General features: G+C 36.9%; 1 protein-coding gene across 8 annotated transcripts in view; it reads left to right on the forward strand.

The window, feature by feature from the left end:
- Positions 1-27,339, forward strand: part of RBMS3 (RNA binding motif single stranded interacting protein 3) — an 803,180-nt gene that overhangs the window by 322,605 nt on the left and 453,236 nt on the right. For all 8 annotated transcript variants that reach the window (XM_055135539.1, XM_055135543.1, XM_055135544.1 and 5 more), the window contains exon 4: positions 11,533-11,624. In XM_055135539.1, coding sequence (XP_054991514.1) covers positions 11,533-11,624 — 92 coding nt within the window. The remainder of the gene's footprint in view (positions 1-11,532; positions 11,625-27,339) is intronic.

A 27,339-nucleotide genomic window follows, 5' to 3' on the forward strand; every position in this document is an offset into this window, starting at 1 on the left:
TAGAATATGTTAACAAAGTAGTGATGACCCAAGGAAAAAGGATGTGGGAGGGTAAACAGAGTAAAATGGATAAATACATCACCTACGCTACTGTAAGTGGAACCAAACTTTAAAATGTGCCTGTCAAGGAGGCTGGCTGGGCCTGGAAGAAAACCTGAGGATGCTGTGGAGGGAAGTTGGAGGGATTGATGCTGGGACATTTTACACCTAAAACTTAAAATGAATAATAATCAAGGTGCCTTAATGAAAATTAAATATATGTATACACATACTTTTATTTACCTTAGAAATTTGGAAGATATCATTACGTTTACAACTATTGGCATAATAGTTGTTCAATCCATTGTCTAGGTTTCAAACATACAAAATCACATTTTAGCATCTGTATATACTACATTGTTATGATCACCACTAAAAAAGAAACCTAGGTTTCATCTCTCTCTCGATTTTATGATAGTAGTTAAAGTAATCCTGATATAACGAGTGACTTGTTATAGACTAGGGCATATGGTGCTCTAATGTACATGCAAGCACTTGGAGTACTTGTCAAGTAGAGTGTGATTCAGTAGATGGAGTATGTCTCTAAGATCCTGAATTCTCTCTAACTCCCATTCGATGCTGGCCCTGGCCATCCTCCACAGGTCACACATAGAGTAACAAAGGGGAGAACTGTCCGGTGAAGCCCCTATGGTCTCTGATTGCACAGTCATTTCCTCAGTAATCCGGGTTCTGACCCTCATTATGACCACTGCACATTAACATCTGAATTGGAGTTCCCTCCACCACATCCCAGAGAGCATGTTCTAGGGTCTTGAAACCCCAATTTCTTCAAAGAACTGTAATTTTTAAAAGCAAAGCTTGCCTGTTAGAGAAGAAACCTCACCTGCTAGTTATGTGTCAGTCTTTAGGTAATGGACAGGATAAGATGATTCCATCAACTAACACTCCATTTTATAAATGAAGAATAAACTTTCCTCGGGGAAAACACCTTTGTTGAAAAAATTTCTATTTTCATCTTAAAATAATGTATAAGCATGAAATTAATAGCACTGTATTTAAACTAATATCCCATATGAATCACAGTTCTGCATTTTTGTCACACAAAAGCCTGTCCTTTGAGATGAATATAACTCAATTGAAATAAGAAGAAAGATGACTTGCTCCCTGTTCCCTGCATTTTCAGAGTTTTTGAATTTCATTTGACTGACTTCAGTATCTTTGTTTTGCAATACATAAGTGAATATGATCAAATCAAAATTGAAATAAAAAATGTAAAGCATAGAGAAACAGTCTCTAGGGTTTAGTAGGCTTTCAATCTTTTTATCTAATTCCTATTTTATTAATTTTTAAAATCTTTCAAAATGTTGGTGTAAAATTACACTGCAAGTTAACATTTGGCTAAGGCATAAAATAGAGCACAGAAATCTTCTTAAAGCAATTGGAATGCTGAAGTTATAGATTGACAGGATTATAGAGATTCATATTTATTGACTAGGAAGAGAAAAATCATGTAGAATAGTATTATAATCTGATTCCCTTTGGGTTAAAAGTAAAGACTAATTTATTTACATATTCATTAAATATTTACAAATACAGTTATGTAACTTAAAAGGGAAGCACAAATATTTATATTTGGAAGGTAATGAACAATTGGAGATTCACTCACAAAATTTTAACTAAGAGCATGTTTTTATTTTTAGAGTTTTTGATAGCATAAAATAAAATTCTGTGCTCTGTAAGTATTTCTACTACATGTAAAAGTAATATTTTTTTTAATTTATTTATTTTTAATTAGAGAATCACCGTGAGGGTACAGTTACAGATTTATACACTTTTGTGCTTATACTTCCCTCATACAAAGTTTGGGAACCCATCCCTTCACCAGTGCCCATTCTCCACCACCCGTAAACCAGTGTCCCTCCCACCCTCCCCAATCCCATCTCCCCCCCACCCCACCCTGCCACTGTGGCAAGGCATTCCCTTCTGTTTTCTCTCTCTAATTAGCTGTTGCGGTTTGCAATAAAGGTGTTGAGTGGCCGCTGTGCTCAGTCTCTAGCCCTCATTCAGCCCGCAACTCCCTTCCCCCATATGGCCTTCGACTACAATGTAGTTGGTGATCGCTTCTCTGAGTTGACCTTTCCCTGGAACGTGAGGCCAGCCTCGAAGCCATGGAGTCAACCTCCTGGTACTTATTTCTACAGTTCTTGGGTGTTAGTCTCCCACTCTGTTATTCTATATACCATAGATGAGTGCAATCTTTCTATGTCTGTCTCTCTCTTTCTGACTCATTTCACTCAGCATGAAACTTTTCATGCCCATCCACTTAACTACAAAATTCTTGACCTCCTTTTTTCTAACAGCTGCATAGTATTCCATTGTATAGATGTACCAAAGTTTCCTCAACCAGTCATCCGTTCTGGGGCATTCGGGTTTTTTCCAGATTCTGGCTATTGTAAACAGTGCTGCGATGAACATACATGTGCAGATGTTGTTTCGATTGTACTTTTTTGCCTCTCTGGGATATATTCCCAGCAGTGGTATTGCTGGGTCAAATGGGAATTCAATATCTAATTTTTTGAGAGTCGTCCAAATTGTAAAAGTAATATTTTTTAAAAACCTTAAAAGAATCAAATCTTTTGAAAGATTCCTTCTGAAATAATTTGAGATGGTTGATCACAAAGTCTAGGCAGAAAGAGGGCTTACATCACATGAATACAATTTTATTTACTTTATTTACATTTTTATTTTACTTTTTCAGATGCGTGTATTACTTTCAGTTTTCCATATGTACACTTAATTTTAATTTTTTTATTTTAATGCAAAGTGGAATTGTATTTGGAGAAAAGTAGTTTGAGATTCAAGAAAATGTGAAACTGCCTGTCTTAAGTATAGGTACAGTACCTATGAAATATGTTAAATACTTTCAATAATACCTACATCAAAATTCTTATTGTATGAATCCATTAAAGCATGAATATAAATTAGAAAATGCACAATTTTATTTAAAGAGAATTTTCCCAGAATGCCCTGAACTGAGATTTGCCAGAGATTTGGAAGCAGGGAATCAAAGAACACTTTCCCAGGAAAACAAAGGGACACATTTCTTTGTATGGAGATCTAGATGGTATGACAAGTCAGCAGAATATAACAAAAACTGACTCACAGCTATGCATACTTATTTAAAAAACAAACAAACAAACAACTTAACCTGAACAACACAGAGTTTACATTTTCTTCTCTCCTTGTTGCATTATTACCTGTTACAACTCTGTGAATATCTTCCCATTTCTACTACAGTGTCCATGTTCTAAGGTTAAGTGAGCACTGGGAAAGAGATGTCTCTGCTTTACAAAGATGTGTAAGCATGTAAACATGCTTCACAGGCCATCAGCTGCAGCTCTTGAGCAAATGTGACTTGAAACATCTGGGGGTAAATGAAAGTGATGGAAGGAGATTATTTCCTCATTGATCCTCATACGCTGAAGTCATAATATCTACTAATCTGGTGGAGGAATTGTTGACAGCTTTGCTCTCATAAGTTTTAGTGTAAGGAGAGGGAGGAAAGAATTGATAGTCAGGAATGCAATCATAGTTAATTTCTCCTACCCTACTGTGTGCTGTAATTGTAAATCTATAATTACAGTGTGCAATTATAGCTTGCTTATACCATAGTGACAAACTCAGTGGAACTGTTTTTTCAATATTTGGTTTCTCCTGCAGTCACCATTGTACAGTTGAAACTCTCACTGTTGTTAATGGTAGAGAACACGGACCAAAATTTCAGAAAAGAAATGCATTCTATTTGTATCTTACACCACTGCCTCTTAGCAGAGGAAAGCTTGGCATGATGATTCATAGAGGTTAATCTGTCTATTTACAGCCAAGTCAACTGCTCCCTGAATCTCTGCAACATTATAATAAAATATTGGTTTGCCTAGTGGAAGCCTTTGGCAAATCAGTGAATTTCTTTAATCTCAATAGAGCATAGGGATCTCTGTAAGCCTATAAATAATGATCCTGATCCTAATTTTGACTTGATTTCACATAAAGAAGCCATTTTTCTCATTTAAGAATCAATTGAACGAGGTAAAAAGGCAAGTGAGTTTGGGGATTTTGAATTTGTGTTTGGTTTAATAAGACTTTTTGTGTCGCATAAATGGAATGAGAAAGTGTCCCATTTTCAAGTGGCATACTACTAAGTACTCTGCTCCCTAAATACATCTGCCTTTGTAATTCTTTTATTCAGCTGGGAAATGCTATTTGGGAATCAATTTCTTTTCCCCAGTCAGTTTTGCACAAAACATAGCAAGTGTTCTGTTTTGTGCAAAACTGGTAGAAATGTTCACCACTATTTAATGCTTGTGAGTTCTTTTCACCTTTTATGTGGTACAAATTTATCTTGAAACCTTGTATTTTTATTAATTCATTTCTGTGTGCATAACTGACAGAATTATAAAAGAAAATAAATAGGCATAAATTTAGCATGTGGATAATTTTCCATTAGGCATCTCCTTCCTTTCCAGTGAAGAGAGACGTGATTCAAGTATTCAGCTCTGATAAACAGAACTGTATAAACAAAATAATGCATTCAACACGATGAGACAGTATGCCAATTTGTGTATGTTCACTAATCCAACGATAAGAAAGGATTTGTGGCAATTACAATAGTTTAGGGATGCAAGAACAAGCAGGCTTAGACCCAGAGGCATGGAGGCAGCCTTGAGCCAGTGAACTTCCAAGAAGACTGCAAACTGTGCCTCCTTTCCAGAGGCTACCTACTGTCTGCTGCTCTGGTTTCCTCTTCTCAACAAAGGCAGCAACTCTAGCATACTGTTTAAACTAAATAGAAGAGGGAGGGTGCATAGGATGGGGCAATTTTTAAACTGTAGTCAACTGTTAAATTTGAATAGAAACTCAGTTGAACACATAATTCCTAGACAAAGTGTTCATATAGTCTGTTCTGAAATCACATTTGACTCACAGCTGGATTGCCTTTGAAAAAGTTGGGTGTTACATCAAACCATCTGTGTTTCAAGTGGGCTTTTATGAGAGCCATTTTGAAGAGGAAGAGCCATGCAAATGTTGTGAAATTGGGTGTGCAGTTGTACTTTGAAAGCAAATCTCTGTCTGCCTCCACACCACTGCAAATCTGAAGCAGGAGTCCTGATTTGGTTATTCCCGCACCCCAAATAGGGAACGCACCAGATGTCAACAAATAAGTAGACATCAGGTTCAATAGAGAAATTAAGGACCAGGAAAATGCCAGATTTATGAAATAGACCACTGAACATGGTCTATTACTTTACAAAGAAGCTGTTGGCAAATGTGGTAAAGAGACAAAGCTAGAACCCTTGGTAGTTCCATAGTTGGTGTTCTGTGTCCATTTATAGGAATATATAGATTACACACACGCGCGCGCGCGCATGCATGTGCCTGTGCGTGCAAGCACACCTTGTTTTTCTTTTTTCTTTTCTTCCTTTTTTTTTTTTTTGATAAAGTTACCAGGCATGTAGTGCAATAAAAATAGCAGAACTTGAAATGAACACACAAAGTTTAAAGCATTTCAGGAAAACATTGATTATATCTGCCAATGGACTGGCGCTTTGGCGAATGACCTAATTAGCATGGAGTTGGTTCTTTCTCACTGCTCTGCTTCCCGCTAATTGCAGAACTGCTGGCCTGCTCCCCCTGACAAGGAAGAAAAACAAGGACAGGGGTGTGTGGAGAAAACAGTGACATTCGGTTTGAATTCATTTGAACCTGCTGCCAAGCTTAATTATGTAATTGAGGGAGGGAGACTGGTGGGCTTGCAGCCTCTTGGGCTGGGGTTCTGATGGTTCCCGTGCAGGAGTGTTTTATCAAGAATTCTAGCAGTTACCATAAAGTATTATTAGCTGGAGCTGAACTAATCTCCCTGCCCTGCCTCTCACCAGATGTATGTACAGAGGTTTTTGTTCCCAGATTTGATTATTTGTCATTATGGAAAGCAAATTGAAACCAAATTGAAGTTGCTTTATTTCATAGTAAATGCATCGTTATTCTTTAGGGGCTGTTTGTATTTCATTTTTGTTTTCGTGTGATAGTGATATAGTGTTATGCCTCCATATAAAACTCAGGAATGCAAAGTTTACCTGTAGAATCAAAGGGTTTTTTCAGTGCTGCTTGCAATATTTTTATCCCTAAATATATATTACTATGGATAGGTGTGTATGTAAAGTGCATGATATGGTGAAACACTTAAGATCTAGTGACATTTTCCTTTTCTTTTTTTTTGGGGGGGGGCATGGAAACACATCTGGTAATACTCAGTGGTTACTACTGGCTCTGCTCTCAGAAATTACCTCTTGCAGTCCTCAGAGAACCAGATGGGGTACTGGATATTGAACTTGGGTCAGCCTCATGCAAGACAAATAATGCCTTACTTGCTGTGCTACCTCTCCAGCCCCAGAACTGGTGATTTTTTTCTGTGTGGATGGCTTTTTTTTCCCACAAGCTCTTGGGTTCCATGGAGCATAGAACATTTATTGGAGGAGATATTTCTTATGGACTCAGCCCTACCACTCTCTCTTCCTGCCTTCATCTGGATCTTTAGAAGTACACTCTTCAGTTTGCACATAGCCTGTTGCTTTGGAGAATACTCAGGATGTCAGTCTTTCTTGAAAATTATTTTGTTTAAATTAGAGTTCAGCACTGAAGACCAGAATGGTGATTTTTTTCATAGGTTCTGTAACTGAGAGGGGTAGAAAAACAGGGAGGATGAAACAGGTAGAAAAACAGGGAAACCAGAGAGAAGTCACAGTGGATTAGAATCTGAAAGGTATGAAATCAGAGATCACCTTACTATGTGGGCAAGGCTACGTTGGAAGCAATGTTGCTTGGCCTTTATTTTGCTGTTTTTAATATTAAAAAATGGATGTGTTGATTATTTTGTCTGCAATTGCAATCTTGTGAAGTAAGTTAGCCTCCTTGCAACATGAAAAATGTTTTTGGCATGTTCTGGATTGCCTTTAACCTTCCAGTTTTCCTCAGCTTGTTTTCTTTTTTAAAAAAATTTTGTTCTTGAGCTATTCCTAGTGGTGCTCAGGGATTACTCAATGATCCCATCCTCAGGGATGCTTCCTGGCAGGTTCAGGGGACCCTATGGGGTATTGGGGATCAAACCAACATCAGCCTTGTACAAGGCTGTCACCCTACCCATTGTACTATCACTTTGGCTCCATGTTTTTTCTATTAATTGTTCTCTGCCCTCCAAAATTTTTAATCATCTTTTGGTTTAATTTTAGCTTCTGAGTCCCAGAATAGATGCAAACAAGTATTATTTAGTAACTTGAATGACTAGCTTGAATGAAGTAGTTCTGTATTCTGATTTCACACTGAAATAAAAAGGGAAATAGACACAACTGAGTGACATTCTGAGATTATGATTTTTAATTTTCCTAGAGGTGAGTTGTGGATGCTCTTTCTCTTTTTCTATCTTTCTCTCTCTCTCTCTCTCTCTCTCTCTCTCTCTCTCTCTCTCTCTCTCTCTCTCTCTCTCTCTCTCTCTCTCTCTCTCTCCCCCTTCTGTCTCTCTCTGTCTCTGTCTCTGTTTCTGCCTCTGTCTGTCTGTCTGTCTCTCTCTCTAAATGCACATGCAGCTACAGTTAAATCCACATTATCCCATATCTTAAAACAGGCTCACACAACTCACACAACTGGCCTTACATCCCCCTCTAGCTACACTGTCTCCTAATCTTTTATCCCAGCCAAGATGGTGGCAATGAAGGCTATAAACTCCCATTTCCTTTCTCTTCTTTCTTTTGCTCTTCAACTACTCACACTTCAATCCCAGTCGTTTCCTAAAGGCATTTATGCTAATAACATTCATGTTCCTAGGTACAATGGGCGTTTTCTTTCTCAAACTTAGTAGAATCCAACACAGTTGATCTTTCTTTATCCTTGAAACATTTTTCTACCTTGTCTTTGAAATGCCCTGTTCCTCTTCCTCTCTTATGCTACTTCAGACTTCTCTGCAATTTGATTTTCTAGGCTCTTTGTTTCGACTCTCAGAGGCAGTTCTGTCTGTTTAACCTCTGTAAATAACATCTTTAGGCTGCTCATCTCATAATTTATATTTCTGATCCTGCCCACTATTCTTGAACACCAGCCTAATATATTCAACTGCTGTTTGACAGTTTTACTCAGATGCCACACAGGTATTTCTGATTCAGCATGTCTCAAACAGATATTTTCTAATTTTCTCACTCCCGTGGTAGATCCAGCCTCCCTCCTCCAGGCTTTCATTTTCATAAATCACATCTCCACCCACCTAGTGGCTATGCCCCCCACAGCAGTACTAATCCGTGTCTTCTCAGTTTCCTTTGCTTACAGCCCAGTCAATCCATCACCAAGTTCTATTAATTCTGTTTCCAAAGTATAGCTTAAATCATCCCTTTCCTCTCATCCATCTCATTGCCAGCTGCCATTTGTCTGGATTGTTGTAATAGCCCCTAAGTCATATCCTGATTCCAGTTCTGCTTCCCACCTCCCCCACCATCAATTCGGTCTTTAGTAGAATTCTGCTGGGGTGAACCAAGTGATATATTAAGAAATACAGTTTATCTCATGTAACTTCTTTCTTAAGATGTTTAACGACAGACGATATTTCTAGATGGCATCATCTAGTCTTTAAAAAAAGCAGGCCACTTTGTGATTCTAGATTTATTTGGTCGGTTATTTGCTTGATTTCTATCTCTCAATACAAATGTAAGATGCATAAAGTTAGGAACTGGCACTACTTTTTTTCTATAGCACGTTCCTTGTGTCCAGCATTGCTCTTCATTACTGACTGAAATGTGTGAATGAATAAGAAAGACTGAGGTGGAAGGGAGTGTCTTACCTCTGATTTAAATCTCATTTAAGTCTCAATTAAATCTCATTTAATTCTACAAGGAACTCAATCATTCCATTGGGAAAAAAATGCACTGAGTGAGTAGGAAGGATTGGATCCTTTTGTAGAATTCCTTTATTCCATGTCTAAGTTCAAAAACAAAATATTTTTTTTCTTTTGTTTTTTTGGGTCAAACCCAGTGAAGCTCAGGGGTTACTCCTGGCTCTGTACTCAGGAATCACTCCTGACAGTGCTGGGGGGGTCCACCTGGGATGCTAGGGATTGAACCCATGTCTGACATGTGCAAGGGAAACACCCTACCCTCTGTACTATCAGTCCAGCCCCAACAAAGAAATTTTAACAATAAGAGAAATAATCAGAAAGAGCTTATAAAATAGACATATAATGCAGTTCATTATATGCATATCTGTAAAGGGAATATGCAGACCAACCTCCAAAAATCAGATCTAATATTTAAGTAGGATTTGAACAGGCGAACCATTCATTACAGTTTCTGACACATGGCAGATAATGTCTAAAACTTAGTTTTATTTTCTGCTCCCCTAACACTTTTTACTTTATTTTGTTCTGTTTTCCATTTTTGTTTCAACTTTATTTCCCTATTTTACTCGGCCTCGTGGGTGGTAATACTCATATTACCCACATAGTTTGAATTTCATGGGAAGGGAAGAATTAGCAATACTTAGAATGCAGACTTCCTTTTGTATTAGAAAGAGAAACTTCACAGCTTCTTTGCCCAGCTTTTCAAGTGCATTTCATGGTACACTGCTGTGTAACAAGTTCATTTTAGGATAACATGCTGGGAGGGAGAAAAGAAGAAGGGATTTGAGGGGAGAAAATTAAAAAGTTAATTAAAAGAAACAAGTTGGTAATTGAATTCCCTTCCACTATTCTTTGGTTATTGGGGTGGAATGGGGAGACGGTATACCAGGAGATGATTAGTAGGTTTGTTTCGGTTGTTCACCTCAAAACTTCTAAATGAGACAAGAATGAGCACAGAGAAAACAGCTAAGATACATATGATAGGCTTGTTGGGGTGTAGCAAAGAAAACTGCCCTGATTCTTTAGTATTTGTATTTTGAGATACTTCAAATTTATACTTTATTTGTTAGACAAATATATGAACTCTCTGTAGAATAATATCAAATAGTTTATGGGCATGAACAATTCCCTTTACACTAGTTAAGTTTTACTAGCTACTTCTATAACCTAAAATATCCACATTGGTACAAAATCAGAGACCGTGACTCATTATTATACAGGGGTGGGGGCAGATTTTCACTAAGAGAACACTTGCTTTGCCCATGTAAGGTTCTCTTTTGATCTTTAATCTCTGGCATAAGAAAAAGAAAATGTGTGTGTGTGAAAGAGAGAGAGAAGGGGGGATAAAGAGAGAGAGGGAGGAAGGGAGAGAGAGAGAGAGAGAGAGAGAGAGAGAGAGAGAGAGAGAGAGAGAGAGAGGAGAGAGAGAGAGCCAGCAAGACATGTCACTCTTCTTCTGCACCTTTTTTTTTTTTTTTTTTTTTTGCTTTTTGCATCAGACCCAGTGATGCACAGGGGTTACTCCTGGCTCATGCACTCAGGAATTACTCCTGGTGGTGCTTGGGGGACCATATAGGATGCTGGGAATCGAACCCAGGTTGGCCGAGTGCAAGGCAAATGTCCTATCCGCTGTGCTATTACTCAAGCCCCTTCTTCTGCACTTTTGAAATTGCAAATTGTACACCTATCACTTAAGTGATGTGGGTATTTGATTTTCTTAAAATATTTTGGGTATTTGTCTATTTAGTCACTTTTTTATCACAGATCTTTTGAGGCAATACTTTTAAATATTATTTTGAGCAAGAGCAGATTACATCTTGTTTTCATTGATTTAGGAATTAAATTCTATCTCATTTACAACCTAGATGAATAAGTTTAGTCAACATATATTTATTGAATGCTCACTATGACCCAGTTATTATTGAAATTTTTTGTAATAAGTTTAAATCAATCTTATAGGGTTTTTATTAGGACAATGTTGTAATTGTTTTGAAATGTAACTCTAGGGACAGAATTAAAAAATATTTTCAACATTTTTTCATTTTACAGCTTGCATCATTTAAGAAATATTAAATTTGTTGAAGAAATATTGCTTTACTTAGCATATTAGTATAAATCATGGGTGCTGATTGCATATCTGATTGCAAATGAGTTTCAAAACTAAACAGAATGTTTTTAAATTTTTTAAATATTTTGTAATATTTTAAATTCTTTATCTCTCACTGTCACTGTCATCCCGTTACTCATGGATTTGTTCGAGCGGGCACCAGTAACGTCTCTCACTGTGAGACTTATTGTTACTGTCTTTGGCATATCCAATACGCCACAGGTAGCTTGAAAGGCTCTCCCATGCGGGCGAGATACTTTGGTAAGGCGAATGCCCTACCGCTGTGCTATCGCTCCAGCTGGTCTGAGCGCAGTGGTGTTAAATTCTTCATAGTATTTGAAAATATTGCAGTAAACTACTAATATGTTAAGGACTATAGATTGAGAGTTTTCTCCCTAAGGTAATGAATGCAACCTAACGGCAAATACATATTTGTCTTTCCTTTGGAATATGGAAATCTTTGTGAGTTTTAACGGATTTTGTATTTTCACAGGTTATGGTTTTGTAGATTTTGACAGTCCTGCAGCTGCACAGAAAGCAGTAGCATCACTCAAGGCAAATGGGGTGCAGGCACAGATGGCCAAGGTAAGACTGCTCTTGGCATTTTTTTCCCTCTATAACTATGCACTCCTCTATTGCTATGACTTAATTCTGAATTGTTTTCAACATTTTGGTCTTATTTTCTTGTGTATTGGAAAATAAATTTCACAATTGATTGTGGATTGGATGAATCCCTTTGCTTTCTTTCATTGTTTCTGTTGTATATTTACGAAAGTGCTCTTTCACTATGGTATTCTTGTTAGTGAGTTGAGAGCACTTAAGAAGTGTTGTCTTTTACCGAGAAAGATAGTATGCATGTGAGTGTATGTCTGTATAGGTGTAGATCTTTTACTGGTAAACAGTTTTGAATTAAACAGTTTTGAACATTTTTAGGACTCTGTCTTTGATAAATTGTGTGCTAAAATATAGCTTGCTCTCATGGTAAGAGGTGCTGATCACTGAGTGATGATGTTGTCAGATCTGTGTAAGGAGATGAGTTCAACTGAAGTGTGAATTGTCTCTATTGCTGGAATTTCCTTTTGGACTGCATAGTTTTCCTGACAATTCCCTAAGTAATAATAGTTTTTACTATTTTGTAGGCAGAGTAAGTATTCTTGGAACTTTTTTGTTGTTGGTTTTCTTGGGGGGTGGGGGAACCACTCCCAGAAGTGCTCAGTGTTACTACTGGCTCTCTGTTCAAACATCACTCCAGGTGGGCTAAGGTGACTATATAGGGTGGGGGGATCACAGCTGGGGAAGCTGTATGCAAGACAAATATCCTACCGGCTGTACTATTGCGCTAGACCCGAGTTTGAATCTGTATCTGAAATTATATTGCATTTTTATATTCAAGAAAATACAATCAGTGAAAAGTGTTTTGTATCCTGACTGTATTTATAGTTTTAAGAATCAATGGCTGTGGTGAAACCAGGAGCCCCAGGTTTGATCACTGATTCCACTTGGTCCTCTGAGTACCAACAGGAGTGATCCCAAGGAATAAGGTGGAGAGTAGCCCCTAAGCCATGCATAAAATGTTGCACTTAAACTAAAAAAAAAAATAACTAAACTTTAAAATTAATTTGTAAAACGTTAATCCTTCATATATTTTTGCCTTAAAATAAGGAGCATTTGAATTTATTCAAATGCAAATTAATTTAAAAATATTTCTAATCACTATTATTCGATAATAGGGTTCTTTAAGGTTAGGGATAAATACCAACAAACCTGGGAGAGAGTGATATTATAGTGGGTAGGCACTTGCCTTGTAAGCAACCAACCCAGCTTCCATCCCTGGCACCCCGTATGAACTCCCCAGCATGTCAGGAGTGATCCTTGAGTGCAAACTCAAGAGTAAGAACTGAGCATGCCCAGTATGACCCCCAAACAAAATCAAAACAAAACAAAAAATACTTTAAATGCTGATCTTATGCATCTCTGCCACATTTGACATATTTTTTTTCTTCTTAATTTTTGTTTTGTTTTTGTATTTTTGCTTTTTGGATCACACCCGGCAATGTACAGGGTTACTCCTGACTCTGCACTCAGGTATTACCCCTGGCGGTGCTCAGGGTACCATATGGGAAGCTGGGAATCAAACCCTGGTCGGCCGCATGCAAGGCAAACTCCCTACCCGCTGTGCCATTGCTCCAGTCCCTCTCCTTAATTTTTAGTGTAAGGTTGAGGGCAATAAAGACATAGTCTTTGAATTTTCATCTTTTGTATTTTATGATGTCTAACATTTATTGATGATATTTTGCAAGTTTAAATACAGATAACTAGGAGATGACTAGATTTGGTTTTCTTCACTGTCAGATGTCTACTAGCATGCTGATACCACTCATATTTATTTGTTAACCTTTTGTTGTGGGTCATTTCCCATATAGATTACTTTGGTAGGCTCATTGGCCTTTATGCATCATTAATTGTTTTTCAAGGCATTATAAATTAGAATTTGAATTTTTCAACTGTGTAATGTATTCCTCATCAGAATTGTGTCTGGAAGCTTTGAATTTGGTCATGAACTAAGATTGATGAAGTTAATATTTGTAATTAATAAGGAAATTACATACATGTCTTGGTTTAAAGGTTACTTGGCAAAGAGTCAATGAGAACTGAAGTAGAAAATTTTTATACCCAGGGAATAAATTAATAATATATAATTAGGTATTCACAAAATAAAATCATGAACTTAGAATAAGGTAGTATCTATTGTCAAGAAAATTGTTATTAAAATGTTTAATCAAAACCTTCATTTGAAGCTATCTTTTTTGGGCTGGAGCAATAGCATAGCGGGTAGGGCATTTGCCTTTCACGCAGCCACCCTGGGTTCGATCCCCAGAATCCCATAAGGTCCCCTGAGCACCTCCAGGAGTAATTCCTGAGTGCAAAGCCAGGAGTAAGCCCTGTGCATCATCAGGTGTGACCCAAAAAGAAAAGAAAAAAAATGAAACCATCTTTTGGTTTAAACCTGCTGATAAACAATCAAAGTTTAGAAAGTGCTAGACTATAGTATTTATTTATTTAGTTATCGGGCTACCCCAGGTGATACTAATGTTTACTCCTGGCTCTGTGCTCAGAGGTCACTCCTAGAAAGTTCAGGGTAATCTATGGGATGCTAGGAATTGAATGTAGGTCAGCCACTTTTTTTAAATGTAGGATTCCTGCTATTTATTCAGTTACTGATTAAAGTGACAGAATAGGGCATGAACTCCACTCAGCCACTTTCAAAGCAAATGGCCTACCTGCTATACTATGGATCAGGCCCCAGTAGTTTAGAAACAGTAAACATAGTGTGTATAATCTCCACTGTCAGATATTCAGGGAATGTGTATAGAACCACTTCCAATTTGCACAATAGACAAAGAAAGAAAACACTTATTTTGTAATTACAAATGTGTCATTATAAATATTTTGCTTCTGTTTCTAACTTTTGTATGCAAGAGTTGTTGGTTTCCTTATCTCTCATAAACATGTAAACATACATGTTTACATACACATACACAAACCACACACATACAAATCCCTGACATCTTACCTAGTTAGAGATGATCAAATGAAAAGTATTTTCATAGGAGGAGTCTTTTGGACATTGGTGCAGGGAAGTGGGCTCTCTTTGGTGGAACAATGTATACATGAAACTATTATCTACATTATTATAAATAATTGTATCTCAATAAAATGGTAAAATAAAATAATAAAAATATGTATATTATAAGCAGAATTTGACCCTTAGGCCATGTCCAGTGACTACAGAAAGGAGATTCCAACCAGAATGTTTAAGGGCAGTTGTCTTATTTTTAGAATTGCTCTACCAGTTATGCTGTTGCAAGAATAAATTCTTTTTCCTTTTCTTCTCAAAAACTTTGAATTTAAAGCCCAAAGCTTTTTACATCTACCTACCAAAAAACTTTGAACAGTAAATGACTGTGTAATTTAACTACCCAGTAGCAAATAAATAGCCTCCTTTTCACAAAGAAATGGAGCAAGTCTGACCACCTGTATTAGCAGATTTCTCACTGAACTATTGGATTTCATGACACTTTTTCCTTTGTCCTGGTGATAACTATTATTTATTATCATATAAACCTTCAGTCTGCAGGATGTGTGAAACTTGCCCTGTACTTTTTTGCCATTTAAGTATCTACTGAATCTCCTTCTGCATCCTTGTTCTTATCAATATCCTACTATGCAGGTTGCCGTTCCACATTTTAATGACTCTGAGACTTTAAAGCAAAAATGCTACAAATAATCTATGCTCCTAATAGCAACCTGGAGTGAACATGATACTCTCTATGTGAATCCCTTTATTTAGCTTGTTCTATGAGTGCATATGAAAAATTCAGCTGATTTGTCAACTAAGTGGAATTAAGCAATAAATCATCCAGTAAGTGGTAATTGATTAATAATGTATAGCCATTAACACAGACTAACATTTTCTGTATACTTACTAGTCTGCCAAAAACTATTTTTATGGATCAAAAAATATGCTTCTTTTAAGAAAACAGATTTAGCTTATTTTAGTAATACAGATTAGTTAAGAACATAAGAACATGAGTTTGAAGGGAAATGAACTTGGCCTTGGAGCATAGCCCTAGTTCCCCTGCTTGTGTGACCTTGGCTGAGTTGTATAAATAGATTTAAAATTAACTAATAATGATATTTAGGCTATAAGAGTGTTATGAAATTAATTTAAAATGCATAAAGTATTTATCAAAGTATAATCCAATGTTTGGATTATAATAATAATAACAATAAATTAGCAAGTTAATGAATGTCATTATGCTTTGCATTCAAATTTCTTACTGAATCTTTTGTAAATCCTAATGATGTTAATTTAAGTGTTTTGTTATTACCGAATAGTTTCTTGAGAAATGTAATAAACAACATAAATTGACCAACATTTTTGCTTGTCTGCCAAGTGTGGACATTGTGCTAAGCATTGAAGAATCTAAATTGAATTAAACATTGTTTTAAAATTTTTAATTAGTGAATCACCGAGAGGTACAGTTACGGACTTACAAACTTTCATGCTTGTGTTTCAGTTATGCAATGATTGAGTACCCATTCCTTCACCAATGCTATTCTCCACTACCAATAAACCCAGTGTCCCTCCCAGAACCTCCTCCCCAGCCCACTCCACTCCACTTCTGTGGCAGGGCATTTCCTTTTGTTCTCGATCTCCTTTTGGGTGTTGTGATTTTCAATAGAGGTATTAAGTGGTCATCGTGTTCAATTTATGGTCTACTTTCAGCAAGTATCTCCCATACCGAGCAAATCCTCCAAACACCCTTTACTTGGTGTTCCCTTCTCTATCTGAGCTGCCTTTTCCCCCAGCATGTGAGATCATTTTCCAAGCCATGGAGCTAACCCTTGGTACTTATCTCTACTATTCTTGGGTGTTAGTCTCCCATTCTGTTACTTTATGTTCCACAGATGAATGTCTATTCTGTCTCTCTCTTTCTGACTCATTTCACTTAGCATGATACTTTCCATGTTGATCCACCTATATGCAAATTTCATGACTTCATCTTTTCTAACAGCTTCATAGTATTCCATTGTATAGATGTACCAAAGTTCTTTAACCAGTCATCTGTTTTCTGGCATTCGGATTTTTTCCAGATTCTGGCTATTGTAAACAGTGTTGCAATGAACATACGAGTGCAGCTGTTATTTCAACTATACTTCTTTGCCTTTCTGGGATATATTCCCAGAACTGGTATTGCTGGGTCAAATGGGAGCTCGATTTCTAATTTTTTGAGAGGCATCCATACTGTTTTGTGAACCAGTCGGCATTCCTACCAGCAGTGAAGGAGGGTCCCTTTCTCTCCACATCCATACCAACAGCGGTTATTTTTGTTCTTTTGGATGTATGCCAGTCTCTGTGGTATGAGGTAGTATCTCATAATTGTTTTGATCTGCATCTCCCTGATTGATTAGTGATGAGAAACATTTTTTCATGTGCCTTTTGGCCATTTGTATTTCTTCCTTGATAAAGTTTCTGTCCATTTCATCACCCATTTTCTGATGGGGTTGGATGTTTTCTTCTTGTAGAGTTCAACCAGTTCAACCTTATATATCCTTGATATTATCCCCTTATCAGATGGGTATTGGGTGAATAACCTTTCCCATTATGTAGATTGTCTTTGTATTTTGCTCACTATATATATATATATATATATATATATATATATATATATATATATATATTGCTTTCTTGGTCACACCCAGCGTTGCTCAGGGGTTATTCCTGGCACTGCACTCAGGAATTACTCCTGGTGGTGCCTGGGGGACCACGTAGGATGCTGGGGATTGAACCCACATGCAAGGCAAATGCCTTACCTGTTGTGCTATCACTCCAGCCCCTGTATCTTTAGAGGTACAGAAGCTTCTTAGTTTAATATAGTCCCATTTGTTTATCTCTGTTTCCACTTGGTTGGTCAATGGTGTGTCATATTTGAAGATACATTTAGCTTCAATATCGTGGAGGGTTTTGCCGACCTTGTCTTTAATATACCTTATGGATTCTGGTCTGATGTTGAGGTCTTTAATCCATTTAGATCTGACTTTTGTGCATGGTGTTAGGTCAAGATCTAAGCCCCCTTTTTTTTTTTTTTTTTGCATGTGGTGTCCAGTTATGCCCAGCACCATTTGTTAAAGAACCTTTTCTTGCTCCACATCACATTTCTTGCTCTCTTATCAAAGATTAGATGTTCATACATTTGGGGTATGTATAAGGGTATTCCACCCTGTTCCATTGGTTAGCAGCTCTACCTTTGTTCCAGTAGCATGCTGTTTTAATTGTTACCACTTTGTAGTCGAGTTTGAGGTTGGGGAAGATGATGTTTCCCATCTTCTTTTTCCCAAGAATTGCTTTAGCTATTCGTGGGGGTTTGTTGTTCCATATGAATTTCAGGAGTGTTTGATCCATTTATTTGAAGAATTTCATGGGTTTCCTTATAGGGATCACATTGAATCTGTATAATGCTTTGGGGCATATTGCCATTTTGACAATGTTAATTATCCCAATCCATGAGCAGGAGATATGTTTCCATTTATCATGTCCTCTTTAATTTCATGGAATAGTCTTTTGTAGTTTTCTTTGTAGAGGTCCTATACCTCTGTAGTTAAACTGATTCTAAGTACTTGATTTTCTGGAGCACTATTGTTAACAGGATTGATTTTTCATGTCTCTTTCCTCTGTCTCATTATTTTCGCATTGGAAGGCCATGGACTTTTGGGTATTGATTTTATAGCCTTCATCTTTACTGTACAAGTCTGTTGTTTCTAGAAGTTTCTTGGTAAAGACTTTAGGATTCTTTAGATAGTGTCATATAATCTGCGAATAGTGAGAGCTTGATTTCTTCTTTTCCTATTTGGATGCCCTTAATATCTTTTTCTTGCCTAACGGCTATTACAAGTACTTCCAGTACTACATTGAACAGGAGTGATAGGAGTGGAAATCCTTGTATTGTCCCTGATCTTAGAGGAAAGACCATTAGTTTTTCCCCATTGAGGATAATGCTTGCCATAGTAAACATTTTTCTTATTCTGGATTTTATTTAGTCATCTTCCAGGTGAATATTGACTCTTGTAATTCTTACAAATGCTAAAATATTTAGAAAGATAAACATTGGTCAATGAATTTGCCTCTAATTTTCTTTCCACCTTTTGGGTCACACCCAGCAATGCTCAGGTGTTACTTCTGACTCTAAACTCAGAAATAACTCCTGAAAGTGCTGGGAGGACCATATAGGATACTGGGGATTGAACCTAGGTCAGCTGCATGCAAGGCAAACACCCTACCCACTGTATTATCACTCCAGTCCCAAAATTGCCTCTTTAAGCATGAAAGAATACATGGTCAAATACATGGTGTATATCATACTGTGTAATACTATTTGTCAGTTATGTTAGCAAACTAGTGATTCAACTGTATGGATCCTTAGGAAATAGACTATATTGGAAGGAGAAAAAGTCAATTCAAAGGTTACATACCATATGATTCCATGTGTACAGGATTCTAAAAGTGTCAAAGTGATAGAAATGAAGAAGAAATTAGTGATTACCAGGTGCAAAGGGATGAAAAAGAGTGCAGCATAGAAAGAAAGTAGGCATGGTTATAAAAGGGAGCATAAGAGATCCTTGAATTTTTTTCTATTTTCACTGTGATAACAGTAATACAGATCTACACAGATGATAAAATCACACAGAAATAAACCATACACATACATGTTCCATGATGAAGTGCATATAAAACTGCTAAAATCTGAATAAGGTTAAAGAAGTGTACCACATCAGGATCCTCACTCATGTTGATGTATGTTGGGGAAGACTGGAAGATGCATATGAAATTCTATATATGCATCTTACAACTGTCTCAATGATCAAAAAATGATGATCTTTTAAAAGTGGGTGAAGCAAACAAAAGAAATGAGATAAGAGCTAAGAATAATCTCACATTTTAGCTATTATACTCCTTGTTCAAACCTATAGTCAGTGATGTGGAAGTGCTTTGGTTTACCATCAAAGATCCAGGTTTTGAGTGACTTGTAAAGTGCTTTCTCTTTTGTAGCACTGTAGCAGTGTAGCACTGTATTCACTTTGTTCATCGATTTGCTCAAGTGGGTACCAGTAACGTCTCCATTGTGAGACTTGTTGTTACTGTTTTTGGCATATCTATATATGCCATGGGGGTCTTGCCAGGCTCTGCCTTGCAGGCAGGATACTCTCAGTAGCTTGCTGGGCTCTCAGAGAGGGAAGGAGAAACTGAACCAGGTTGGCCGCATGCAAGGCAAATGCCCTACCCGCTGTGCTATCTTTTTTGTATTTAATTTTGTTTTTTTCACTAGTTAATCTTTTTCTTTTTGTTGTTAATAACCAGGTTCACATGTTCTGGGGTGTGAGGCTCAGTAGGGGTTAATTAACCATCATAGTGTTGCTCACACACTCAACTGCAATTCTCATGAAGGTTTACACTCCTTTATTTAAAGTGCATACACAGACACTCACAAGGATCATGTTCTATAGTTGAATACCTCAGCAGTGCATGCTGAAGGTTGCTGTGGTGCTAAAAGAGGTGAAGATGGTGCTTCCTCATCTTTTCCATTTTGCTGCTTCCCCATCTCTGGCTATGATACAGTGAGAAATCACTTCTAGTCCCAGGTGCTACGGACAATAGAGCTGTCAGGATCACACTCAGTACATGTGATTCCTGAGATTCTAACTTGTAACCATCTACTTTAAGGTAGTCATCCTAAGCCACAACATTCTGCCTCTGCAAGCTTTATAAGGATTTTCTATCAAGACATTAACATGTTTGGGGCTGGCGCTGTAGTATAGCGGGTAGGGCGTTACGTTTGCGTTGCACGGGGCCGACCTGCGTTCAATCCCTGGCATCCTATATGGTCTCCTGAGCACTGCCAGGAGTAATTCCTGAATGCAGAGCCAGGAGTAACCCCTGAGCAATGGAAGGTGTGACCCAAAAAGGAAGGAAAGAAAGAAAGAAAGAAAGAAAGAAAGAAAGAAAGAAAGAAAGAAAGAAAGAAAGAAAGAAAGAAAGAAAGAAAGAAAGAAGGAAGGAAGGAAGGAAGGAAGGAAGGAAGGAAGGAAGGAAGAAAGAAAGAAAGAAAGAAAGAAAGAAAGAAAGAAAGAAAGAAAGAAAGAAAGAAAAAGAAAAGGAAGGAAGAGGAAGGAAGGAAGAGAAATAAAAGAAAAGAGAAAGAAAAGAGAAAGAAAAGAGAAAGAAAAGAGAAAGAAAGAAAGAAAGAAAGAAAGAAAGAAAGAAAGAAAGAAAGAAAGAAAGAAAGAAAGAAAGAAAGAAAGAAGAGAGAAAGAAAGAAAGAAAAGAAGGAAGGAAGGAAGGAAGGAAGGAAGGAAGGAAGAAAGAAAGAAAGAAAGAAAGAAAGAAAGAAAGAAAGAAAGAAAGAAAGAAAGAAAGAAAGAAAGAAAGAAAGAAAGAAAGAAAGAAAGAAAGAAAGAAAGAAAGAAAGAAAGAAAAAGAAATGGCAATAAATTCAAAGGATCAGTCTTACTGAGTTTTTCCAGGAACTCCCAGTGATTCTGCCAATAGTGATAATATTTCAAAGCCAGGTCCTGAGGCTGTAGTGCTGCCTTGCTCATACAGCACCAGGAATTTCCCACAGGCAAACCAGGCAAACCTGGCAGTGCTTGGAGACCTCTAGGGCCACACCTTGTGGCCTCCAGGGCTCTGTTGCTCAGTGGACTGAATTTGGGTTGAATGCATGTGCATCCTCATCCTCTCCTGGCCTTGATTTGTTTTTCTTTTGAAAAGTTTTTGCAACCATAATAGCCGAAAGTAGAGAGAGAGTATGGGAGAAATTGTCTGCCATGGAGGCAGGTGGAGGGTGGGAAAGGGGAGGTATACTGGGGAGATTAGTGGTGGGGAATGTGCACTGGTGGAGGGATGGGTGTTTGATCATTGTGTGATTGTAAGTCAAACATGAAAGCTTGTAACTATCTCACAGTTATTTAATAAAATAAAAATTTAAAAGATTTTAATTTAGTTAATAAAATTAAAAATAAAATTAAAATTAAAATTAAAAGTTTTTGCAGTCATAACTCAGGAAGTTGTGTTTATATCTCAATGGGTAAAACTCAGCTATAACTGCAAGAGAGTACGGAATAGTGCATATTACCTGCTTTCCTCTAGTAAAGATAATTAAAAATAATTTATTTGGCTTGTTGCAATGTATGATACCATTCTTAACGTTCATACATTTGTGGTATCATGTCTTCCCTGAGAGAGTCTACCTCAAAATTTTCTTCTACCATCATGTCTAATGATATTGTCATCTCCAAAGAGTTCAGACATAGCTCCAGCTCCGGGCTTTGTGATTCTTTACTTTAAAAGAAGTAATTCATCTAAATGTCTGCAATATAAAGGAACACAAGAAACAACAGGATATTTGAAACAAAGGGAAGGAGCACCACGTATGACGAGAGAGAATGGGAGTAAAGAGAAACCGTTGATCACTAATATATATCAAATCTTTGAGCAGGAATAGAGATTTTGCTTGTCAGTGCCTTTATTTGGTTAACCTACAATATAGTGCTTATCTTCCATCCAGAGGAATCTTTCTTGCACTTTCTTTTCTGTGTCCTCACTGGTCCCTACTGAAGGGCTGCTCAGCTTTAATAAATTTGTAATTGCTTGCTGTTAAGTGTAGGGGCTTTTGAATGGCTGTACATATCGAGCAGGCAGCCCGTAGTACCAGTCAAGATGAATTACCTTGTGCTGAACTGGCTTCTTTCTTTTGTCAATTTCAAACATGAGTAAACACAACACCTGTTTATGTGAAAGGCCTTAAAAGGAGTCTTCCTCCTCAGGGTATTGAGATATGGCTTTATCAGATCTACTACCAGGACTGCCATTCCATTTACCGAAGGTGAGTTCATCCCACTGTAGGTTATGGAACATAAATCAGAGCTAAATGATCGCCAAAGAGACCAAGTGTCCAAATGGATGTCAGGCACATCAGGGATAATTTTAAAATACTGTGTCAACCATGGAGATAATGTAAAATACATTGTCACCTGTAACAGAGAACCAGATGGGTAACAGAATAAAAGAATTATCACCTATAAATCAATTACCAAAATGCTAGTTGTCTCTGGGAAAAGAATCAAGATCTGTAGTTCTCTGACCCACTGGATATCTAAAGTGGTAAAACCTCAGTGAGTGTAAAGAAATAAATTAGATATATTCAAATATGCATCGGCATGCTTCTCATATACATTATAACTATCATCCTCAGGAGAGCCATAGCACTTATGTATTCCAGGGGGAGAATTTTAGTTAATCAATAAAAACTTTTTATTAAAATATTCCATTTTGTTGTAATTCTGATTGCCTCAGAATATGATTTTTCTGTCTACCAAAGAAACTCTTCTACGGGCAGAGGCATGTGCCAGTCTTAATCAACCAGATTCTATTTTTCTTAGTTATGAGTAGCAGTCTCTACTTTTGCCATATTATAGTCAAATAAACAGTCTTTTTGGTGGCCATGGATCATCAGAATGACTGGAGCCCACTGATAATTCAGCCCAATAAGCATGCTTCTCAAAATCTTTTAAAGGGAATGGGAATGGGTACTGTTCAAGCAGAACTTCAATAGGCTGTACGGGGAAATGATGCTGAGTAAGAAGGATGGGACTGTCAATTAATCATATGATGATGGGCAAGTACCACCTAGGGATGCTAATATCTCAATAATGACCTTGTCTTTTTTATTGGGTAATCAAATTAAAGTCTCTCTCTGTCTCTATCTCTCTCTGTCTCTTCTCTCTCTGTCTCTCTGTCTCTCACACACACAATTTTCAACACAGTATTTTACCCAGAGCTATGTGACACTGGCCTAGAATTTAGGTAGGAATCCTTTTCATTCCCTTAATTTCTCAACACATTAATGTCAGATAACTACTGCACTGCACTACACTGCACTGTCGTCCCATTGTTCATCGATTTGCTCGAGCAGGCACCAGTAACATCTCCATTGTGAGACTTGTTGTTATGGTTTTGGGCATATCGAATACGCCATGGGTAGCTTGCCAGTCTCTGCCATGCAGGCGGGATCCTCTCAATAGCTTGCTGGGCTCTCTGAGAGGGAAGAAGGAATTGAACCCGGGCCGGCCGCATGGAAGGCAAATGCTCTACCCGCTGTGCTGTCTCTCCAGTCCAGATAACTACTATGAACCAAAATTATTCTACATGCTAAAGACATAGCATTGAGCCGAAATTTTATAAAAATCACATTCTACTAGTGGCAGGGAGAAAATAAATAAATAGATAACATAATTTAGTAATATTTGGTTTAAAGCCAATTCAAACGTTTAGAGAAATAGAATAGATAATAATTGCTGATATTTAGGTTAGGATTTGTGTGCATGTAGTGTAAGTAAAGAAAGATACTCTAGTTATAGAATGTAACACAGTTAAATGTAATTCTAAAGAATAATAGTCTGTTATTGGATTTCACTCAATTCTACAGTGTCTTGCTTTTAAATAACTAATTCTATACAATGTTAAACTTGTTTTTTTATTGTAAGGTGAATGTTTATGTCACAGGCACCCATGGAACATGTTTCCAACTAAAGACAATCTCTAATAAATTTCAAGAATTATTTCCTTATGACATAATTTGGAAGTTGTCACTAAAATAAATACTAGTAGTTTATCTTTTCTGCTTAAAAAATATATATCACTGTCAGCTTTGTTGGTTATGTCAACTTGCTTTAGTTGATCCCCTTCTAATTCTAATGTTGAAGGCAGTGATTTAAAATCCAATATTTAAATTGTCAGGTTTTATCTTAATCCTATTTGTTAATTATTTGGAGTTTTTGAAGCAGAATCCACTGAATTCAAATATTTATATTAGTTTCTACCATGTGATTTGCATAATCTGCCTGTGGTGTTGCAATATGCTACTGCAAGGATTCCACTCTATCCTGTTAAGCACGACACTGACAAAGTGCTCTCTCTGAATTTCCTATTTCCATATAGCATATAATGAAGATTCACTTTTGTTTTCACAACTGTCATATTTTCCATCTTCTGATATTTTAATAGTACTTCATGTATATATAGACATATTTACATATATATGCATGTGTATGTTCTTTATCCTTTCATCTACAGATGAACATTTAGATTTTTTTCATGTTGTGATATAGTGAAAATTCTTACAATGAACATGGGTATGTAGATAGTTCTTTGCCATTATGTTTTTATTTCCTCTAGATATATACTCAGAAATAGATTTGCAGGGTCATATGGCAGTTGTATTTTATTTATTTATTTTTTAGGAATTAGCATAGTGTCTGTACCAGTTTACAATTTATAATTATACTAGCAGTGTAAAAAACTTCCCATTTCCTACATAAGTACCAGCACCAACCTCTTGACTTTATGATAGTAGCCATGCCAACAATTGTGAGATAATAGCTAACAGTGATCTTAATTTGCTTTTTCTTGATAATTATTGATGTCAATCATTTCTATGCATATATTGGTCATCAAAGGTCTACTCCAGAAAAAAACTTAATTTTGTTTGTCCATTGCTTAATCAAATCATTTTGTTTTTGCAATTGAGTTGCCTATATTTACTTATATTACCCCCCTGTTAGAGAGATAAATTGCAAATAGCAGCTACATAATTAAATGAGTTGTCTTTTTAGTTATTTGATTTGTGTGTGTGTGCATGTGACAAAGAATTTTCCAACTTGATGTAGTTATTTTTACTTTTCCTGCTTGTGCTTTTGGGAATTTTCAATTTTAAAAAATGCTGCCAAGAACAATGTCAAGAAGTTTTTAAATTATTTTTTCTTAAAAGAGTTTTTTTGGCTTGGGGGACTTAAATTTAAGTCTAATACATTTGAATTTAATTTTCATTTGAAGAGTAACATGTAGCGAATTCAATTCTATTTATGACTTTTTGACACCTTTAATTATAGATTATTTTTTCCAAATGTATATTTGTTAAATGTTTTACTGTAAACTACTGGATTTATTTATGAGTTCTAGATTCTTATTTCATTGATCTATACATATCTATATATTTTTTGCTTTTATTATTTTTAAATATTTAATTGTCTATTGCTTTTTATTTTGGGGGCCACAACTGGTAGTACTCAGGGCTTACTCCTGGCTCTGTGTTCAGGGAACCATATGGGGTGCTAGGGATCAAACCTGGTTAGCTGCATGCAAGGGAAGTGTTGTACTCCCTGTATTACTTTTTGGTGACTCTATTTTTATTAACTTTTAACAATTTAGTTTGTTTAAGATCAAAATGGTATTAAAGCATTTGGTGCTGATATTTGAGTTATTTTTAAATATTTGGAACTTTATTGAAACTGTAATTTGCAAACTTGTTCAAATATAGTTGTTTCAGGTATTCAATATTCCAACACCAATCCCACCACCAGTATGACCTTCCTTCCACTTTTGTCACCACTTATCCACACACTCCAAGCCTTTCCCATAGCAGTTTACTTCATGTTGCTTCTTAATACATATATTTCATAATAGTTTTACTAAAATCATTACCATGATTTACTGAGCTATATGGTGTTGATTGAACAATTTATGTTGTTTTCACTCATTGAGCTTAGTTACTGTTACTGTTTTTGGCATATTGAATATGCCACAGGTAGCTTGCCAGGCTCTGCCGTGGGGGTGAGATACTCTTGGTAGCTTGCCAAGCTCTCCGAGAGGGGCAGAGAAATCAAACTTGGGTTGGCCCCTTGCAAGGCAAACACCCTACCCGCTGTGCTATTGCCTCAGCCCAACAAGTCTCACAATGGAGACGTTACTGGTGTCCACTTGAGCAAATCGATGAGCAACGGGATGACAGTGATACAGTGAGCTTAGTAGGCTTTTGTGCAACTTTTTCATCTACTGCTAGGAAAGTTGTACTTTCCTGTGACCCTACTGGGTTCTCAATACTGTCAGATTTGGAGATGTTATGCAGCCAGATCCAAAAATAAGACCACATGCTCCAAGACCTGTGGACCCAGGTAAGTCAGCAGTGTGACATCTCAGCTGGACTTTTTATAAGCTGGACTTTTTATAAGTCAGGTGTGGGTGGATCACTGAGCCTTTTGACAGGGTTAAAAAAATGTTTCAATGCCAGCTCTATAAAGCTTTGTTTTATCTGGTCTAGGGTCCCATTCATGATTCTCACTCAACCAGATGAGTGGGTCAAATTATTTTTTTTAATTTATTTTATTGAATCACCATGTGGAAAGTTACAAAGTTCTCAGGCTTATGTCTCAGTTATACAATGCTCAAACACCCGTCCTTTCACCAGTGCCCATATTCCACCACCAAAAAAAAAAAAAACCCAGTATACATCCCACCCCCAACCCCCAACGACCCCTCCTGCATAACTGATAAATTTCACTTCCTTTTCTCTTTACCTTGATTACATTCCATATTTCAACACAAAACTCACTATTGTTGTTGGAGTTTCAACACAGAACTCACTATTCTTATTGGAATTTATCCCCCAAGAATACGGCCCTATTGACAGGGAAATATTTGATAATTAGTTTTCCACTGATGAGAATGAAGAGATATAAAGGTTTAGGATTTCTGTATTTTAGTAATTAAGTCCAGGGAGATTTAAGTTGGAAATTGCATCATTTCCCTTCCTGGAGCAGCATGGAGCAAAAGCTTAGTTCACAGTCTGGAGACATGGCTAAAGGCACTCGCTGGAACCCCAAGTCTTATAGCTGGCTCTGGATC

This window comes from Sorex araneus, chromosome 4 (assembly GCF_027595985.1).
Source record: "Sorex araneus isolate mSorAra2 chromosome 4, mSorAra2.pri, whole genome shotgun sequence".
NCBI classification, from domain to species: domain Eukaryota; kingdom Metazoa; phylum Chordata; class Mammalia; order Eulipotyphla; family Soricidae; genus Sorex; species Sorex araneus.